The sequence below is a fragment of the Electrona antarctica genome, assembly GCF_951216825.1.
Source record: "Electrona antarctica genome assembly, chromosome: 21".
NCBI classification, from domain to species: domain Eukaryota; kingdom Metazoa; phylum Chordata; class Actinopteri; order Myctophiformes; family Myctophidae; genus Electrona; species Electrona antarctica.
The window spans coordinates 33292950-33314442 of record NC_136802.1 but is presented as its reverse complement, the minus strand read 5'-3'; the positions used below and the strand labels follow the sequence as shown (position 1 = coordinate 33314442).

At 45.4% G+C, this 21493-nt stretch overlaps 1 protein-coding gene across 2 annotated transcripts in view; it reads left to right on the top strand.

Moving 5' to 3' along the window:
- The window catches only part of arap2 (ArfGAP with RhoGAP domain, ankyrin repeat and PH domain 2), a 216974-nt gene that overhangs the window by 4118 nt on the left and 191363 nt on the right, over positions 1-21493 (top strand). For both annotated transcript variants that reach the window (XM_079491216.1, XM_079491217.1), the window contains exons 2-8: positions 5308-6212; positions 7269-7363; positions 10614-10690; positions 11535-11608; positions 13565-13835; positions 14806-14999; positions 16521-16590. In XM_079491216.1, the coding sequence (XP_079347342.1) occupies positions 5404-6212; positions 7269-7363; positions 10614-10690; positions 11535-11608; positions 13565-13835; positions 14806-14999; positions 16521-16590 (1590 nt within the window). In that variant the 5' untranslated portion in view covers positions 5308-5403. The remainder of the gene's footprint in view (positions 1-5307; positions 6213-7268; positions 7364-10613; positions 10691-11534; positions 11609-13564; positions 13836-14805; positions 15000-16520; positions 16591-21493) is intronic.

The following is a 21493-nucleotide window of genomic DNA, read 5'->3' as shown; positions in this document are numbered from 1 at the left end:
TTGAAAATTCTCTGCTGTGAATGTGTGACAACGAAAGACCTTCAGAGAAAGCTTGGCTTGTCTGCTTCCAGGAAAAAAATGAACTGAGTTGATAAAATGTTTAGTTGTGGTGTTGGAAGCCATTTAAAAGAGCCTGCATTTACACTGGGTAGTGTTTCTAGGACAACAAAGAAAGTTATGACCGGTTGAAGTTTTATTTTCTAAATAACTTTTTTTCTGCTGGGCGTACATAGCCATGCAATATCTCATTTTAAAGGGTGAGTTGTCTAGTTCAATTAAAATAAAATAAAAAGTTTCTCACATGTACCACTGTAGATATTTTGCCATCTATAAATAGCATGGTCAGTCATGATCAATCTGACCTATCCAGCTAAAAGTCCCCCTAGCTCTGAAATGGAACATCATATAAACTCAATTCTTTTTTGGGGTAAAATTAGACATTCTAACGCACATTTTGATATATACCATGTTTACATAGTCTTACCAGTACCTTGTCTATTCATGCATGTATCTCAAAAACCTGTTGTGAAGAAACAGTTTTGATAAAAAAACACATCCAAGGACATTGTTTTGATATGACTTTGTGCCCATGATATGTATCAAAATATAGACTTGAATGTATACTGTATTATAACAAAAAATTGGGTTCTTACCATCTACCGTTACAGAGTAAATCACAGTTGAAACTCGCTTAGTCAAACCATAAACCTCAGAATAGTGAACAAAATAGCCATGACAGGTCTAACTCATTGTAAAAGCGTATTTAATTTTTTATGACTACTAACATAATACAATTATAATAAATATTACAGAAAATAAATAGGCCTACATACAAAACAGTTGTCCCCAAACTCCCCAGTGTCCCCAAACCACTGCATTCCAGTTGTTCTTGACGGTGTGTGTGTGTGTAGGCTAAATTTAAAAAAAACAACTGAAATGAATGAATGCATCCGGTTCAGTGTCGGATAACTCCATCGCAGTCTTGACTCTTCGTCTTCATCATCATCATCCTCATCCTCCTCCTCCTCCTCCTCCTCCTCATCTGATGCCAGTTCTAAATATATAAAAATAAACATTTAGCTGTAGTCAGCCCGGCCAATAGCCAGTTGGGGGGGGGACGGGGACGTAGGCTATCTGACATCATCGTCATCATCATCATCACACGGAGACACACTAAACAATGTACAATCATGATTGTATACAATATACAATGAATGCGATTATCATCAGACGTCAATGAAACGTCATACAGATCTTATATAATACGCTACTGTTAGCTTCACTCCCCGTCCCCCCTCCGATCCTTGTAGCAACGTCATCATAACCACGCGTTGCTTCAGTAAACGATGCATGTTTGTTCTCCGTCTTTGTAGACAGTAAATAAAAGGAGCGAACATTACTCTAAAGATCAGATCGCCTATAAGGCACGCTACAATATAAAATACTTGTACTGCCATGCGTGCATGCCTGCTACGATACATTTGTACTGCACAAACCAACCGATCGACACCAACCCCCCCTCCAGCCCTTAGCCAGCACCAATGCACCGACCAACACCATTAGCCAGCACCTTCGGTGCTGGCTAATGGCTGGGGGCCATCGTGGTGAGTCATTCTGGCGTCATGATCTGACTAGTAGTAGTAATTATCCAAGCATCTATTTGTAGCGATCATCTTATGATTTCTGATCACTATAGAAGGGCATTTTCTACAATAAGATTACCTCAAAACATTCCGGGTTGATCGTCTTCTTCAATGGTTTCCCGGTATAGCTCATCGGACGACGATGGGGAGACAATGAAAAAAGGAGGGAGGGAGCAGCGAGTCTCGCTGTAAGCACTGGACCAGGGCTACTCCGCCTGGAGAAGGCGACTGGGACGCGTATGGATCAATACTACTACCACAAAACTCGCTCAAATAAATAGTACTGCTTTCAACTTTTTCTGCTAGAAAATCGCTCGGGCGAGACGGCAAACAGGCAAAACAATGATAACTATGAAGACTCCCTCTGCCCCCACTGTTTACAGGGGGTGGGACCAGCTTCCAATGGCAACACGTACACGTGTGTCACGTGACACGGGTTTTCTGGGTAATGTAGTTGGAATATAAGCTCAGGAATTTAAACAGCGCTTCGGAGCATATTAATATGTTTAGATTCATCAAAAACTGTGAAGACGCCAATTGGCGTCATTGATCATTTACGGAATTCTGATGAAGACGCCAATTGGCGTCTTTCATCTTCTAAGGGTTAAGTGACTGTGTGTGTGTGGGTGGGTGGCTGGCTGGGTGGCTGGCTGGCTGGGTGCGTCTGAGCACGAAAACAGCATGGTTGTTTTTCACTACCTGTGCGTAACCTAACACACACACAAACACATACACGCACATATTAACTGTATATATGGTGATTTCGGGTGTGCCAGTATAGTACAGTACAGTACAGTAGAGGGTACAGTAGAGGGACCCCACACGGTAACTCTGTCATTTCTCAACCGTTTCGGACACGGGGCGGCTCGTTGGAATCGGGCCGGCACCCTGGATGCGTTCCTGTGGGTCTGGAACTTCTGCCCCCCCTCCCCCACCCCCACACGGAGTTGCACCACTTACTTCACACGGGTGTGATTTCTTTTTTACTTGAGTACATTAATGAATCGAAAAAAGATGGGAGATCTAGATTCAGACACCTAATGCAATCTCATTTGTGAAGAATTGTGAAGAATGGTGCAGCACTAGTTGGCTGTCCAATTCATTTTAGTTACTCTTATGTTTTTGCTTATGGTTTTTAAATATGGTTACATAAGTAGGCTACAGTACAGTACCCTACTTATGTAAATGTACTTAGACACAAGAACAACACTAGACAGACTTGCATACAAGACTGTAGACTGTGTACTGTACATCCATAATTGATAACATAATCATAAGACACATTTAAAAAAAATTATATATAAAAACAAAGAAAAAAAGAAAAGAAAGTATTATAAAGGGTATATTATTATTTAAGTACATTTTGAATTCCAGACTCTTTCTTGTAACGGAGTAGTATTGATAATTTTACTTTAAGTGAAAACATGTGAGTATTTTTTCCACCACTGCACTGCACTAGAAAGATGACAAATCCAGAAAGAAGTCCAGCTAGTGGCTTCAGTTCTGCCAAGGCCTCTGATCATACATAGACTGTTGATGGTAAACCTCCAAAGAGCTCAGTGCATGCTTCATCATGGGTCTCAGATAGATTTGAGTTGGTACACGGTGTTGCAGTTCAATGCATCCCTGCAGGGGAGAGACGAAAGGCAGAGTAAATGAATGCAGTATATGAAGCTAGCAGAACTAAAAGGTCAGTTTGTCAGCTCAGAAGTTGTGTGAAGGGAAACGAGACACTCACACGCACGCATGCACCCCCGCGCGCGCGCGCGCGCACACACACACACACACACACACACACACACACACACACACACACACACACACACACACACACACACACACACACACACACACACACACACACACACACACACACACACACACACACACGCACACGTGTAATTTCCAGTATTCACAAACGATCTCATGAAAAACAGCTGTAAAAGAAAATGTTTCATCTCAAAGGTATTGTTACCAAAGCAAATGTTACATCAATGAATGTTAAACGAATGATTTGTCAGTTAGCTAAACATGTCTATGGGCCTTTAACTCTTATGATTTAGCTTTCTTTCTTTTTTTATTTAAATTTGTTTTTGCCTTTTATTTTACAAGGAAGTTATTTGAAACCAAAGATCTCCTTTTTGAGGCAACAATGGCAAGCATGGTGGGGTAGATTAGAGGTTAGGGGTGTGTTTACAGTATGTGGTTTCAGAGACACACACACACACACACACACACACACACACACACACACACACACACACACACACACACACACACACACACACACACACACACACACACACACAGGACGGTTTCTGCCATGTCACCGAAGTAGCACTTCTGAAAACTAGATGAAAATAAGGAACCACCTGCAGGAACCCATGTACTCGCGCCTCGGTTCGTTGGTTCCGTTAAGTTGATGATATGTATTATTATTGCTAGCTACTGAGATCTGATCCTTCATTTAAGCATCAAGTTAAACACTGTTTGCTGTTCTCTTAGTAGAGAGTCTTTTCTGAATGAAGATTGATAGTTTTCCTTCCTGGAAAAGTGATTTTCAGGATCCTGTCAGGATTTGACAGGAAGACATGAGTAGTTGAAAGGTTAACAAGTAGCAGCAGTCAATCTCACACTTTTAAGGCGAATGCATATACAGCTAGTTGGTTTGACATACAGTCATATACAATCATAGTCAGCAGCACTCCATGGGGAAGCCTTCAGTGCTACATTAAGAACTAGTCAGTGTTCCAGTTATTCAGTGTGATTCAAGTTGTTCACTGGGTTAGAAGTGCACTTTTGCCTAGGACAAAGAGCTTCTTATGGAGACAATAATGTATTTTTGAGTGGTGCAACCACTCCAAGGAACAGCAATGTCCGTGTTAACCTATGTGTTAACCTATGTGACTACATATGTGACTACATATGTGACTATGAGTAGCAGTAGGGGCAAAAGTGGCGCTGTTGTGCCAGAAACAGAGAGAGAGAGAGATAGTGCTGCACTGTTGCCTGCTAATGAGAGACAGAGAGAGGGAGAGGGGGGGGGGGGGGGGGGGGGGGCAGGGGGAGAGGGGAGTTGCACCACTCAGTTCACACAGGTGTGATCTTTAGTTTAAATCAGGGGTTCTCAACGTTTTTGGCTGGGGACCCCCAGAAATGTTTTGGCCATCTCTCGCGACCCCCCGCCCCGCCCCTTCTCCCCACCACCACCAATACAAACTGACTGCAAAAATAACCTTTAATAATAGAGAACATATTTGCAAACGCCCCTCGAGGGGTCGCGACCCACGGGTTGAGAACCCCTGGTTTACGTCACGTGCCTACAGTATTCTGCAGAATAGCGGTGGCACTGGCGCTGCAATATTTGCTTTTGTTGCATTATATAAATTCAATATTACTGTAATCTATACTTCAGCTTGAATGCCGTAATTTGACTTTTACAATATTGCATTTATATTGTCTCTGCTTTGTTCATGTTTTATGTGATAAACGTGTTGTTTGGATACAATCGTTTCACAATTCAGTGACTGAACTCCTTGATCACAGAGCTATATAAGGTCTTACTAAAGTTCAACATCACTTTCTTTTTCTAAAACATGTTAGCATTTTCTTTACTTAAATGGTATAATTTTACCTTTCTCTCTCTCTTTTTTGACATCTACAGAAAATAACAACTCTACTCCATTAATTTTGAGTGATGTCTCCTTTCCTGGCCCGTAGCGGCCGCCCCCTGATGTGGCAGCCTTGGGTTTAGAGCGCTATGTCGGAGCCTCTGGAGCCCGGTGAGGAGATGGTGGCATGGTTGACCACCCTGCGCCTGCCCCAGTATGCCCTCTGTTTCCAGCTCGGGGGCTACCAGGCTCTGGAAGACTGCAAGCACCTCACAGATGAGCTCCTCCTTGAACTCCGGGTCTTCCCTACGGGCCACCGTAGGCGCATCCTCCGGGGTTTGGAAGCGCTCGGGTTGGTCGGAGAGGAGGTTGAGGAGGAGGTGGGGAAAGAGGAGCAAAGAAGGGCCACGCGGCAACCCGTGACGTATCCGAGACATGTCTCCCCGAAGGACGGGAGTAGGGCGACGTCGTGCCAACGTCCCCAGCCAAAAGAGACGAGGGAGCCCGCCTTGGATGGGAGTCAGTCGTTGCCTCCGGGAGTGGGACTGGCGGCGGTAACCGATGGCATCTCAGACGGGGCCTCCCTTGACCCACCCCAGCCAGCACCGCGGGTCCCCCGCAACATCCACAGCCGCTCCTCGGCCTCCTTATCGACCAGCAGCAGCGATTCACTCTCCGTCTCCCCTCATTCTGAGGTGCCCTCCGACTGGGACGTTTCCTCGGACGACCCCTCGTTTTCTAGCACAGACTCCGCCCCGCGTCCGGTCGACGTCCCGCTCATGCCCTCGTCCTCCGCCGACGACCCCGGGGCCTTGCAAATGGTGGAAAACAGCATTTACGAGGGAGGGGGCACCAGCTTCAAGGCTCGCAAGGGTCCGCGGCCCACCCGCTCCTACCGTCTCCGGCATCGGCCTGTCCCTGACATCCCGAAGCCGATCATGCTGCCACCTCAGGACTGGTACGTTTTACGACTTTGACAGTTGCCCATGTATGCGTTGTTTTTGTTTTAATCTTGAGGATTATGGCGTACAGCTCATGAAAATCATGTGCTCATGTGTGTGCAAGCACTGAGTTGAATGTGTCAAGTAGACAGACACACAAGGCCTAACAATACATCAATCTGCTTATCAGCACGAGATACAGTTCACAACAACTTAAAATATAAAACATGATTTTTTCCCCCTTTTGTAATAATGTTGCAGGGTTTTATTTCTAAGTCAAATGTACTCAGAAATGTAAATATAAAACATGCGTGGTTAAACTAATGAAATTAATAGGTTTATTTCTACTTTGTGAGAGAGGGTGTGTGTGTGTGTGTGTGTGTGTGTGTTTGCACGCGTGTGTGCATGTGTGCGCATGTGTGTGTGTGTGTGTGTGCGCGTGAGTGAATGTATGTAATTAGGCAGCCGTTTTGTACCGATTTTAACCACTTTCACATGGTGTCCTCTGTCCTTGTTTTGGGCATGTCAGGCTTCTGAGATTTCTCAATGCTTCTGAAAATTAAACTCCAACCAATAAGTCAGGCTTAAACCTCCAAGCACGGAGCAACTTGGACACTCAGGCATGAAGGAAGCATGAGTTCAAGTCCGTTGCTCTCCCCATGTCCCCCATATATGGGGACTAGGTTGGCGGAGGGTGTGTAGATCCCAGGATCACATTAGATAATTGACACGATAATTGAAAAATGGGTTACAAAATCGTGGGATAAAAATTATTAAAAAAAAAAAAAAAAAACTAGCGTAAGCCTGACTTATTGGTTTCCAAGAAAGTGAACACCACATTGTCAGCATGCAAATCACAGAAGGCCTCCATCTTGTCAATCATCAATTGACGCACGCGCGCGCACGCACGCACGCACGCACGCACACACACGCACAAGCACACACACACATCCAGAGTTGAATATAATTTGAATTGTGAAATGTAACGCCCTGCATCCCGCGTCTTCCCTTGGTATTACCTGTGCGGCTACAATACTTACTTCAATAATTAGCTGATTTCTCTTCATACTCAGGAGTGCACCACCGGCGCTAGTGCTAACAACCAGCCCTGAACACAACCCATGCTCCCTGCAGGGTCCCCCTGGGGCCAACAACCCCACACAAAAAGGTACAAAAAAAGTTTTTTCTTTTTCTTTTTGTTTTTTGCTTCATCTCTGCGATGAATATTTCATTTGGCCAGTGGAGTCAGCAGTGCTGTTGTTCGCCCCGGATGAAAGAATGGAGGGTAGTGTGTGTGTGTGTGTGTGTGTCTGTGTCTGTGTCTGTGTCTGTGTGTGGCTAGGTGGGGAGGAGAAGTGGGAGGGTGGTATAGGGGTGGCAGCTCTGCTCTGTGGTGAAAGTGTTGGCGCTGCTTTTTGCATGTGAGTATCCCACATGAGAATATGGTCTTTCTTTCTTGCCACCAAATTCTTAATCCTTTTCCTTGTCTTCATGGGCCAACTTGTGAAAGCTCCATGCTTTTATTGTGAAGGCAAACGTTTCTTAACCCATTCAGACCTGACATCGAAATGAAAAAAAAAAGTCTTCTGAAAGAATATATATTCAAAGATTTGTGCCGCATTTTCACGATTTTTCAAAAATAGCAGACCTACAAGCTTGTGGCGCACCACTCGGTGGCGCGCTATGAGCTTGTAGATCTGCTATTTTTCAATAGCTAAAGTATAACATAATACTTAGTTAAAACTCCAAAAGGGGTTAATGCTCACAGGCTGCATATGTCCGCTTAAAATAGCTATTTTCGGCATGGAACATGTCGTACGACGAAGAATAAATCGGGCATCACCGCGCCTCACTTACCGTGGGAGCTGGGAGGGAGATGTCTTTTGTTGGCCGATCATCATGTATGGACTATACCTCCTCGACGCAAAAACAACAAGCTATTGGAAGCTATTTTTCGTGGCACATTATGTATAATCAAACAACAACAACTTTACCTCAGTGTCTGGGTCGGGAGTCGGGACATGTTCTGTGTCTGACTGCTGTCTGCGTGCATGGCTGGGTCATCATGCAGTTAGATGCGCGCTCCAGTGACATTGTAGGCTACGGCTGAGAAAGATTAGTTAATTTGTGTCGGATAAAGGCTCATTGGTGGGTTTCCCCGCTAGATATTAACCCATTTTGACCTAAGATCAGATTCTAAAAATGTCTTCTACATCCTGACAGTTTTCTGAAAAAGCTATGTTTCTATGTCAGTGGTTCTTCGATTTTTCAAAAATAGCAGACCTACAAGCTCGTAGCGCGCCACTCGGTGGCGCGCTATGAGCTTGTAGATCTGCTATTTTTCAATAGCTAAAGCATAACATAATGCTAACACCAAAAGGGGTTCCCGCCCCCAAAATGCGTTAAGGCCTGTTTAGGGTGTGTTTTAGCAGTGGTTTCGCCTGGAAGGCTCTATGGAAACACTCACTCTTGAACGAAGTTGAACTGTGAGAGAGTGACGTTCACATGCGCCTGAAATGAACGCGTTCACAATACCGTTCATCAAGTAGAAATACAGTACGTTCTCCCCGTGTCCCCTAGGGTAGGTACTCTCACAAAAACATGCAGTAATCCTGGTCTCTAAACTGCCTCCCCCTGGCCAGCCAGGGCGCCTGATGGAGGGGAAAGGAACTGGTTGGAATAACGTGTTCCTTCCACGCGCTACGTCCAACCAGGGAAACTCCCCCCCTGTCAGGTGTAAAGGAGCGACTTGGACACTCATGCATGAAGGAAGCATGAGTTCAAGTCCGTTGCTCTCCCCATGTCCTACATATATGGGGACTAGGTTGGCGGAGGGTGTGTAGAGCCCAGGATCACATTAGATAATTGACACAGGGGTGAAAAATGGGTTACAAAATAGTGGGATAAAAATTAGGTAAAAAAAAAAGAAATGAACGCGTTCACAATACCGTTCATCAAGTAGAAATACAGTACGTTCAGTTCACCCAAAATATGAGCGGGTTGAACGGTCGTTCTTCGAACGCGTTCAGGGACAACACTGCTCCCCACCCCCCTTCCTGTACCTCATATCATGGTTTGTATCCTGAAGGTCGACCAATAGATGGTGATAAATGACGAGCAACTCCCGTTCCCACTAAGGTCTATATCTGTAGAGGCCCGCGCTATACAGAGTGGAAGCCATTCTGTCATCAAGCAAACAGACCCATTCAGTCATTCAAGACTATACCGAGCTCAATACGTGCCCTATGTGCCCCCGCTGTAATGGCTTGCCGTTTGAGTTCACCGCGTGGGAGTCAGTGGCGGGTGCACATGTGTTTCATCCTCAAAGACTTTGTTGTTGTGTTCGCGCATACGGCTCATGAACACAAACATGACACAAACATGAAGGTGTGTGGTCACGTTTGTGTTTCGAAAGCTAAAGTTTGCATGTACAGGATGTCTATATCTCTGCTCGCGCGTGTGTGTGTGTGTGTGTGTGTAGCCCTGGGGCAGTGTCTTCTGGCCCTCACCATCCTCAGGAGATGCTGGTGTCATTTTTCACAGTGACAGGCTGTGGCCCACGCAGGATGGCCCCCAGGTCTCCAGACTAATAGTGTCTGGGCTGAAGCCTCTTCTTCACTCCGTCCCTCTCTCTCTCTCTCTCTTCCAACCGACCACCGAACATGCGGTCCCTACAGGGGGCCCAGGGTCAGAGGAATATGGCCTTGGCACAGACTCGCTCTGTCTCTCTGTCTCTCCGAGATGGAGAGAGAGATAGAGGAAGATGGGAGTGACGCTAAAACAAATGCATTTAATTAGTTTACTGCAGAGATGGATTAAGGGTCAGTTCTGTTACTTTTAACCCATTCAGGGCGGGAACCCCTTTTGGTGTTTCGAGCATTCCGTTATACTTTAGCTATTGAAAAATAGCAGATCTACAAGCCCATAGCGCGGCACCGAGTGCCGCGCTACGAGCTTGTAGGTCTGCTATTTTTTGAAAAATCGTAAAAATGTGCCGCAAATCTTTGAATATATATTCTTTCAGAGTGAGAATTTTTTAACTCAAATCTTTCTTTTCTGGGGGAGTCCCTGGAACAACGTATTTTCAGATGCGGGTCGGCGGCCAATTACATATCATTTTCGGGATCCTTGATATGAGAATGTTTCAGAAGCACTGACAAAGATTTAGAAGACATTTGTAGAATCGGTCTCGGTCGAAATGGGTTAAGATCAATGAAGAGGCTTAACCAAAGGTCACTGTAGCGTTCCCGGAGCACGCTTCGATTTGTAACTGCAACTTTGGCGCTTTTAAAACCCCCCATGTCCTTTCATGCACTCGTGTAGGCCTCGCCCCAGTGTTTCTTGTGCTGTATCTCCTCAAATACAACTGTCCTTTTTGCATATTATGTGTGTCGTCGTCCCCCCTCCACCCTATGTAGCTCCACTACAAAGACGGCTGACTCCCATTGTTCCCTACGGAGAGACCTTCTTGTACAGCCACCACGAGCGCATTCTGGTGAGACAGCATCCGCTTTCATGGCGAGACACACACACACACACACACACACACACACACACACACACACACACACACACACACACACACACACACACACACACACACACACACACATACATTCAGGCGGAGGCAGGCCAACTGAAGAGGGACGGCAATTTATTCAACATCACTTACATTTCAGATGCTATCCTTACACTAAATATAACCCACCCCCCCCTCCTCATTGTTCCCTTGTCGACACAGACACGGGGCAGAGTGGACGATCTGCCAGTGTCAGCCCCCCCCCCCACCCCCAGGGTTAACCCATTTTGGGCGGGAACCCCTTTTGGTGTTAGCATTATGTTATGCTTTAGCTATTGAAAAATAGCAGATCTACAAGCTCATAGCGCGCCACCGAGTGGCGCGCTACGAGCTTGTAGGTCTGCTATTTTTGAAAAATCGTGAAAATGCGGCACAAATCTTTGAATATATATTTCAGAGCTAACATTTTTAACTAAAATATTTGCTTCTGGGGGGTCCCTGAAACTACATATTTTGAGATGGGGGTCCGTGGCCCAATATAGATAATTCTGGGGGTCCTTGACATGAAAAAGGTTGAGCACCACTGACATAGAAACATGGGTTTTTCAGAAAAATGTTTTGATTTAGAAGCCTTTTTTTATTGACCTCAGTCCAAAATGGGTTAATAGAAATGTCACTGATAGTATAGCCTGGCCGCTAAGTAACCTATCTCGCCCGCTAGCACAATAACGGTGCCTGAGACGTGAATGATGGGGGGGGGGGGGGGGGGGGGCGCCCCGGCCGTTCACTGCTAATGCCATTTCGTCTCCTCCTCCTATAGGGCCGAGGACGAGGACCAGAAGAACCGCCGACGACGAAAGAGTCCCAGGGGAACACGAAGACCAAGAAGTTGAGGTACAGTATATGTAGTGATGTGGTATATGCGTATCTGTTGTGCCTGCCACTAGTCTTACCCAGCTGCGATGTCTACAAATAGCAATATTTCAAACACTCGGAGTAGAGAGAAAGAGGCAACGCACATTATGTACATTCAGTATGGTACATGGTCAATGGTAATGGAGCGTGTGCGCGCGCATAAAGTGAGTGGCAAAGTGAGTTTAAAGTCGTTTAATGCAATCAGACTTTTCTGTTTGGATGTATGGGCTGTCAAGGTGGTAAAGTAGTTTTTAGCCACTCGGTAGGCGTTCCCGCATAACTTCCAGGTATAATGATGACATATAGTCCTTGGGGCCATATACCCACTTCTTGTTTTGGTGGTGAGCATTGCATAATTCACTTCTAACATTCTATTCCTTCTTCTAACCTTTCAAAATCAGGTTTAGTGTTGCTATACTACATTTTTTAGTGGTGCTAGCCACTCCTATAGACAGCTATGTGTGTCCATTTGCCTGTAGCCATGTGTCCGAGTACGGAAATGGCTTTTGTTGACCACCAAGTGTCACTGTTGCGCAGCCTCACACACACACACACACACACACACACACACACACACACACACACACACACACACACACACACACACACACACACACACATGTTAAATACATATATCGATATACAGTATGAATGCTGTGCATTCTCCTCTTCTCGACTCTGGAGCAGACAAGAACATGCCCACATGTTGCCTCTCACTCACATGCACTCCTCAATAGTCTCGTCTCGTTTCTCTAACTGAAAATAGTTTGTGGGCTGTGTCACAGTGTCACAGATTTGCATGTCTTCTCACAGTGTTTTTCTGTGGGGGTCTTGTCACAGTATTATAGTTTTTTGGGTCAGTGTAAGGGCACAGACACGCACGCACGCACGCACGCACAAGAAACAGACACATCCCATGCGGCGCACTGACGTGTTTGCAAAGTCAAGTGACTTTGCAAACTCTACTGGCCCGTACTGTTTCAACTTGTCATTTTTTTTGGTAAACAATCACTTTAAAAGTTGGCCGTCCAGTACGAGAGACACTGCACTATGACTTTACAGCATGGGCCACCTTGAAATGCTATGGCAAAAATTCGAGTCCTGCCCACTTACTTCCCCAGACACCACAACATCACCCATAAATCATCTGTACTTGACTCGCTCATGTTCAGAAATGCCAGTTTTAGAGCACAGTTGTAAAGTAACTACTGTAAGTACTGGAGTAGCCTCGGAAACCCAGACGTTTTTATTTCCAGGGAGAAAAAAAAAGTCTGGGTCCGAGTCCACTTCAGTCGATCACTCTCTGCTGATTTCTGATCGTCTGCACCTTTGTTAAATTGACGCACACACACACCCTCCTCTCTCTCTCTCTGTCGCTCTAATTAATTAGTCTCATGTCGTGCAGCTGTGTCTAGATTCTCCCGGCGGATCCTGCCGGGAGCTGCTTATGCCATAGAAAGCATAGGTGGACCCCAGGCTAGTACTGGAGTACTGTACTTGAGTAATAATTTCAGGTATTTGTAATTCACTTGAGTATTTCCAATTTCTCAATACTTTTACTTCTACTACTGTACGTCACTATATTTTGGGTCCAAATATTGTACCTATATATTGACCACAGGGACTTTTTCCTTTTTTGGACTGAGTGCTTTGGACTGTACCCTGTTGCTGTTTATACATTCTGTCTAATAACCCATTTTGGGCGGGAACCCCTTTTGGCGTTTTAAACATTATGTTATAATTTAGCTATTGAAAAATAGCAGATCTACAAGCTCATAGCGCAGCACCGAGTGCCGCGCTATGAACTTGTAGGTCTGCTATTTTTGAAAAATCGTGAAAATGTGCCTCAAATCTTTGAATATATATTATTACATGTTTTTTAATTTCGACGTCGGGCCTAAATGGCATAATAAACTCAATCAATTTTGTGAACAGGAAGAAGCAACTTCAACCCAAAGAGTCGGCCAGGGGAAACGGCGAGGCCAACAATGACAAGGACAGGGTTCCGGCTGCGCCGCCGCGCGCCCCGGTTCTGCCCCACGGCCAAGACGACGACGACTACTACTCCACGGTGGAGGAGTGTGCCGCCAGTTTGCGTCTCGCCAGTCGCCAGGGCGTGGCCAAAACCTCCGACGCGCCGGAACCTCTCGCTCGCAGCTCGCCAGCTGCTGCTGCTGCTGGTGGTGGTGCCTCGCAGGCAGTGCGGGTAAATGTACTCGGACGTTGTACTTTACGTAAAAGTATCAATACTGCAATGTAGATGTACTCCGTTACAAGTAGAAGTCCCGTATTGAACGTGTGCTCAAGTAAAAGTACAAAATGTGCTTAACCCATTTAGACCTGAGTTAAAAACATTCACTTTGAAAGAATATATATTCAAAGATTTGCGTCACATTTTTACGATTTTTCAAAAATAGCAGATCTACAAGCTCATAGCGCGCCACCGAGTGGCGCGCTATGAGCTTGTAGATCTGCTATTTTTCAATAGCTAAATTATAACATAATGTTTAAAACACCAAAAGGGGTTCCCGCCCAAAATGGGTTCAAGTACTAAAAGGAAAAGTACTCCTATTGCAGAATGTCCCATTTCACGTTAAAAATGTGTACAAAATGTTTTGCTCTGCATTGTGAGCTTGTAGATCTGCTATTTTCAAATCGCCGAAATGGCCCTATGATTGTATACGGTTGAATGTATACGTTTTCTAATCAAAATTTAAATCTCCAAAGTAACTAGTAACTAAAGTTTTCAAATAATTGTAGCGGAGCAAAAGTAAAAAAAAATGGCTCTGAGATGTAGTGGAGTAGAAGTAAAAGTATTGGAAAATACTCAAGTAAATTACTAGAATACCTCAAAAGTGTACTTAAGTCCAGTGCTGTACTTAACCCATTTTGGGCGGGAACCCCTTTTGGTGTTAGCATCATGTTATGCTTTAGCTATTGAAAAATAGCAGATCTACAAGCTCATAGCGCACCACCGAGTGGCGCGCTATGAGCTTGTAGGTCTGCTATTTTTGAAAAATCGAAGAACGACTGACATAGAAACATAGCTTTTTCAGAAAACTGTCAGGATGTAGAAGACATTTTTAGAATCTGATCTCAGGTCAAAATGGGTTAAGTCCAGTGCTGTACTTAAGTAAATGTACTTACCGGTAGTTTTTTCCACCACTGCCTCGCAGGGTGAAGCCGCGAGGACGGAGGAGGAGGAGGAGCTCTACTCGGTGCCCGCGGACGCTCTGGGGACTCCGGCGGTCGCACACGCCGCCGCCGTGGCGCCCGTCAGCTCGGACATCTCGCCTTACGCCTGCTTCTACGGAGCCCCCAAAGAGCAGCGGGTCAAAGCCGGTTGGCTGGACAAGCTGTCTCCTCAAGGGTATGTACGTAATTACGTATACATCACCACTTGAGCTGACCCCCCCGCCGCCTCTCCCAAGGGCATTTTGTTTTTGTCACCCCGTGGGGTTCCAGTCCGTTAAGCATGGGCAGAGACTATTAGATGGCGGATGTGATTTTCAGTTTTCAACTCTTGTCTGATTTTATGATACACTTTTATTATTCATTTCACTGTCCAACGTACAGTACTCTACAACGCGCACGCACGCGCACGCACGCACGCACGCACGCACGCACGCACGCACGCACGCGCACACACACTTTCTCCAAGCTATGATGATGATTTAACATTGGCAAGGGGTGGTGGATACTGCACCCTGAATCAGACCTATCCATTATGCATAGCGCCAGGAGATGGAGATGGGAGATGACTTAACCCATTTTGGGCGGGAACCCCTTTTGGTGTTAGCCTTATGTTATGCTTTAGCTATTGAAAAATAGCAGATCTACAAGCTCATAGCGCGCCACCGAGTGGCGCGCTACGAGCCTGTAGGTCTGCTATTTTTGAAAAATCGAAGAACGACAACGTCAGGATGTATAGAAGACATTTTTAGAATCTGATCTCAGGTCAGAATGGGTTAAGAGCATTGGTATTCATACCCTTTCACAATCCTGGCAGAGCAGCATTTCTTTATTTTCTACCCCCTTCCCCCCCCCCCCCCCCCCATGCACGGCGCTTATTTGACTCTCGTTGCACCACGTGGCCCATCCCGGACAGTCACTCAGAGCCAGAGTTGTGTTGTGTCCCATCAATCACTTAGTTCTCCTTCCTTTCCGTTCTCCACTTGACCAACCGATTTAGCATCGGGGGGGGGGTTTCTTGGCACGCTGCCCCCCCCCCCCCCCCCCCCGGCCCTCGGGCTGTTGAATATTCAAACCCCGACGTGCCCCATTTGTTTTATTATGCTAATTGACAGCTGTTGATACAACACTTGACATTTATGAATCGACGGGCGGCACACTCCCGGATGAAATACGAGTATACCTGTTCAGCACATGTTGCGCGGGTTGCGCTCAGATCACTGACTTTTTTCTTTTTCTTTTTTCAATGTATTTTTATTGAGCTCTGTTCAATCACAAATCAATGTATATAGAACCACACTTTTTTCAACACAACATAGGAAAACAACCAAACAAGTACCACAATACGGACATTACAATGCACAGGAAAACAAAAAAAAGACAAAACGAGCACACCACAGTCTTGACATGATTGTACATTACAGTTCACCAGAGTCTTTGTTATTCACTACCGTTCAATAAGGTACATTGAAGCGCAGTCTAGAAGGGTCCACTGTATCTAAGACTGGTTATCACTGACTTTTTTGAGTCACGTTTTGAGAGCAAGTTCGACATGCGTGTCTTTTCTTGTACGTTTTAATCCCCATACTGAACTGAACTGAGGTGTTTTGTCGAAGAACCAGCGAGAGCCTTTGCCAGCATTTTCCCAGATTGTGGCCTCGAGAATGTTCATGTCACTCTCTCTCTCTCTCTCTTCCAGCAAACGGGTCTTTCAGAGGAGGTGGGTGAGGTTTGATGGCGAGCGTCTTTCCTACTACAACAATGACAAGGTGAGCGACAGACAGACAGAGACACACACACACACACACACACACACACACACACACACACACACACACTATACGACTTTCATGAACTAATGAACTACGAAAACCTGCTACCCAAAGACGACCCACCTGTGTCCTCCAGTGCTCTCACCAAGCCAATTCAACTCCTTCCTCGTTAAGGAAAAGGAAATCTATTTTTAAGTCTACTTGGGCCAGTCTACACACACACACACACACACACACACACACACACACACACACACACACACACACACACGCCGGAGCCAGCCGAGCCAAACGTTCTCCTCTCCCCCCCTTCCTCCTCATTGTCGTCATCATCATCATCATTAGGCTGACAGGGTAAAGAATGGGGGCAAGGACGGAGCGACATTATGGCACGCATGGCTGGCCAGCGCGCTCTCCCAATGCCTGTCCAGCCATACAGTAAAAGTACATTGATGTTGGCATATGTCCAGAGAAAGAGGGGGGAGGGGGGAGGGAGGGTGAGTGAGGGAATACTCACCTTTTTCTTGTCTCCGTCAGCACTTCTCCCACTTTTCTTTTTTGCCGCTCTCCGTTGCCTCCCTTCAGACGGCGCTCTTGACAGTCGAGCACTCGACTCGACTGGAGCGCCGCCCGAGGGTCGTCGTCAGACCTGGAGGAGAGAGGCTTAGAGGAGGCACAGTGAAGGCTTCTGCTGCGGGAACCTGGAGTGAATGGGAAAGACAGGAAAAAAGAAGGGACAAAAGATATGGAGGGAGAGATTTTTAACCCATTTTGACCTGAGATCAGATTCTAAAAATGTCTTCTACATCCTGACAGTTTTCTGAAAAAGCTATGTTTCTATGTCAGTCGTTCTTCGATTTTTCAAAAATAGCAGACCTACAAGCTCGTGAGCTTGTAGATCTGCTATTTTTCAATAGCTAAAGCATAACATGATGCTAACACCAAAAGGGGTTCCCACCCAAAATGGGTTAACCTTCAGACCCATCTCTGTCTATCACTTGTCTCTCATTGAAATGGACTTTTGCTTTGGTTTCTTAATACCCACTCTTCTCAAAACCTTTTCACTAAAGGTCACCATGAGTGGCATGGCTTGTTCACTCAATGGGTTGCATTAAAATCAGTCAAGCGGTCAAGTCATTCGGTCAAATGCTTGACTGCGCTTGCGCGCGCGTGTGTGTGTGTGTGTGTGCGCGCACACGTGCCATTCAGTCCTACATACTGTTTTAGCTTTTTATTATAGTCAGTCTTTTTTAACATTAACGAGCTAAAGTGATTGCAAACGTTTGACAAATTATGTTGTACCTTAATGTTCTTGTGACAAGTCCATGCATCTAAAATAACGTCAAGCCAACAAAGTGTGTGTGTGTGTGTGTGTGTGTGTGTGTGTGTGTGTGTGTGTGTGTGTGTGTGTGTGTGTGTGTGTGTGTGTGTGTGTGTGTGTGTGTGTGTGTGTGTGTGTGTGTGTGTGTGTGTGTGTGTGTGTGTGTGTGTGTGTGTGTGTGTGTGTGTGTGTGTGTGTGTGTGTGTGTGTGTGTGTGCGACTGACCTTAGCGTGCCCCTCCTTTTTGCTGTAGCAGCATTGCACAACATCACAATCAATGATGTGGGACCTGTCTGACGCTGGCTCGTTAATCACTTACTAATTATAGCCTCTCTCGCTCCCCCCCTCCCCCTCCCAATGTTTCCATTGCATTTGCTGCTTTATTTATCGGGACATGCTCCGTTGGCGGCGGAGTGGGAATCGGCGAGGAGGCCATGCAAGCGCGTCAGCACTTTATGCTATAGGTGTCACTGTTAGCACAGACCTGGCAGTCGGAGGAGAAATGGTGTCCTCGCATACACACAGTGTGGCCATGTGTGAGAGAGAGAGAGAGAGAATAAGTGTTGTCTAAACTCGTTTTAACCCATTTAGGACTGAGACCAGATTCTACAAATGTCTTCTAAATCATGACAGTTTACCTGAAAAACCTATGTTTCCATATCAGTGGTTCTCAAACTATTTCATGTCAAGGACCCCTACGATAACGTACTACAGACGAATAACAGTTTAAGTCCAAATGTTATTCTGACCCCTCCACGAAAAGGCCTAGTTGTCCTGACCCCTTATCCATCATTTATACATTATGGATAATTAGTGTGGACTTAAACTGTTATTCGTCTATAGTACTATATGTAATTGGCCGCCGACCCCCATCTGAAAATATGTTGTTCCATGGACACCCCCCAACCCAAAAGATTTGTGCCACATTTTCATGATTTTTCAAAAAATAGCAGATCTACAAGCTCATAGCGCGGCACAGAGTGCCGCGCTATGAGCTTGTAGATCTGCTATTTTTTGTAGATCTATATTTTTCAATAGCTAAAGCATAACATAATGCTTAAAACGCCAAAAGGGGTTCCCGTCCAGAATGGGTTAAAGTCGTCCACCAATGTGACTTTTTACTTTCTGAGCGAGCCGAGCGCTTCATCAGTCTCCGGGGGGGTGAGAGGCGGAGGTGAAGTCCAGCGGCTCCGTCTTGCGTGCACCGTCTGTCTGGTCAGCGCAGGGTCCTGTAGCAGCACACCTCTTTTCTCTGGCTCGCTCTCCACGGAACGGTGCCAGCCAGCGCTGGCCGAGCAACGTCTTTTTAATGACATTATGACCTTTTTTCTTTTTTATTCGTCTGAAATGGGAACACCGGGTTGAAAGTATATAGTTACAGAGCGCTTAGAGAGTGGCGAACAATGATAGTCGGAAAAATAGATGTGTTGTGAAATGACATTTAAAAGATGGGATCACTCGTACATTATACACATTTATTATTATTATTATTGTTTTCACCAGGCCAGAGGCATGAGGAGAGAGTATGTTTTGGTGTGCGTGCGTGCGTGCGCGAGGCCGATTTTTGCTAAACACATTTCATTACATTACTCGTACGCATTTTATCCAAACATCACACAAATATGTATACACTATCGCTATAGTCATGTGATCAACACGGATCTGGCCCATTTCCCTTATTGCATCCAGATTGGCTAAGATTGCCTTCCAAAGCGTGCAGGATTGGTCCGTTTTGAACAAAATGCCACCAATCATCATTTTTTTCCCTTTCAAATCAGTCTCACGCTATAATAGGCCAATCATGTTTTTTCCTATAACTGCAGTTTGCCCTGCATTTTATCCTCAGAGATGCTATGAATCATCTGGCTCCGCATTTCCTCAACAAAATGAATATAAGAGTTGCTAAAAACAAACGAAAAAACAAGGTTTATATATGCCCTAAAAACCCGAGGCGGGGGTTGTCGAAAGGGCCTTTCTGTGTGGAGTTTGCATGTTCTCCCCGTGTCCCCTAGGGTAGGTACGTACCCTCACAAAAAACATGCAGTAATCCTGGTCTCTAAAACTACCTCCCCCTGGCCAACCGGGGCGCCTGATGGAGGGGAAAGGAACTGGTCGGAATAACGTGTTCCTTCCACACGCTACGTCTGGCCGGGGAAACTCCCCCCTGTCAGGTGAAAAGAAGCAGCTTGGACTCCTCATGCATAGAAGGAAGCATGAGGTCAGTCCCCAGGTTGGCAGAGGAAGTGTAGCACCCAGGATTACATTAGATAATTTACACTGGGTAAAAAAAATGGGTTGCAAATGTATATAGAGTAAAAAGGAAATCACAGCTTTAGTTGCTTTCTAGTCTTTGGAACTGAGCGCTTTTTCTAATGACCTACGAGTATGGCCCTCGGGGCCCTGTACATAATGGGGTTAACAGTTCAGAAATGTAGGTTAGAGCTATTGAATTTAATGCCTCGTTTGTAATCAATCAAATCTTAAAGATCAATGAGAGACCTCCGGAGGGATGCTAACATGGGGGGGCGATGTCTCTTCTCCTCATTTCAGTGAGAAGTCCAGCTGCATTCTGATCAACAGCAGGATACATGCATAGAGAGACCAAATGAAATTAGGGCATGCATAATTATTTAATGATTACATAGTTAACTTGTCTTGCATCTGATAAAACACAAGTGAATGATGGCAAATGAGACTCAAAATCGCAGAACTTAGACATGTATCTTTTTGCACATTAACCCATTTTGGGCGGGAACCCCTTTTGGTGTTAGCATTATGTTATGCTTTAGCTTTTGAAAAATAGCAGATCTACAAGCTCATAGCGCGCCACTCGGTCTGCTATTTTTGAAAAATCGTGAAAATATTTATTTCAGAAAACTGGAGGATTTAGAAGATTTTTTTTTAATTTCGAAGTCAGGCCAAAATGGGTTAATATATTATCCATGCAGAAACAACAACGAGATTTGACAATGAACCATTTTTGCCCCATTGCATATATAGTAGCTGCCGACGAGGCTGTCTGCAGATGATGGAAATAATACTACGGGAAGCGCTAACATTTGTTTGAACCACGTGGCCACCTATTTTGAGTCCCTTATCTAAGCACGTCACAAATGGGCCACATTTGGCGAAAATAGCTGATCCACAAGCTCTTGCCTGTATAGCTTGTTGTTCCCCTTAGTGTAAACTGTACATGGATGTGTGTGTTACAGCTGCATGTGGAAATGATATGAACATAATGTCTCTCTCTCTCTCTCTCTCTCTCTCTCTCTCTCTCTCTCTCTCTCTCTCTCTCTCTCTTTCTCTCTCTGTATCTCTGTCTCTCTCTGGTGTTGATTTTCTCCCTCTCCCATTCATCCAGCGCTTCCTCAACACCCACCCAGGGCTTATTTTGTTTAGTCTTTTCATTGAAATCCTTCCGGGATTTCATCAGGCCCCAGACAGAAGTAATCACACTTAATCGCCATCGTGGGGCTATAGTGGTTCTCTGTGGCGGCCCGGCCTGTGATGTCATGAGCAGGGAGGAGGGGGGGTCACTGGTCGGTGGCGTGGGATAGTGGAGCGCTCGCCAATCTCACT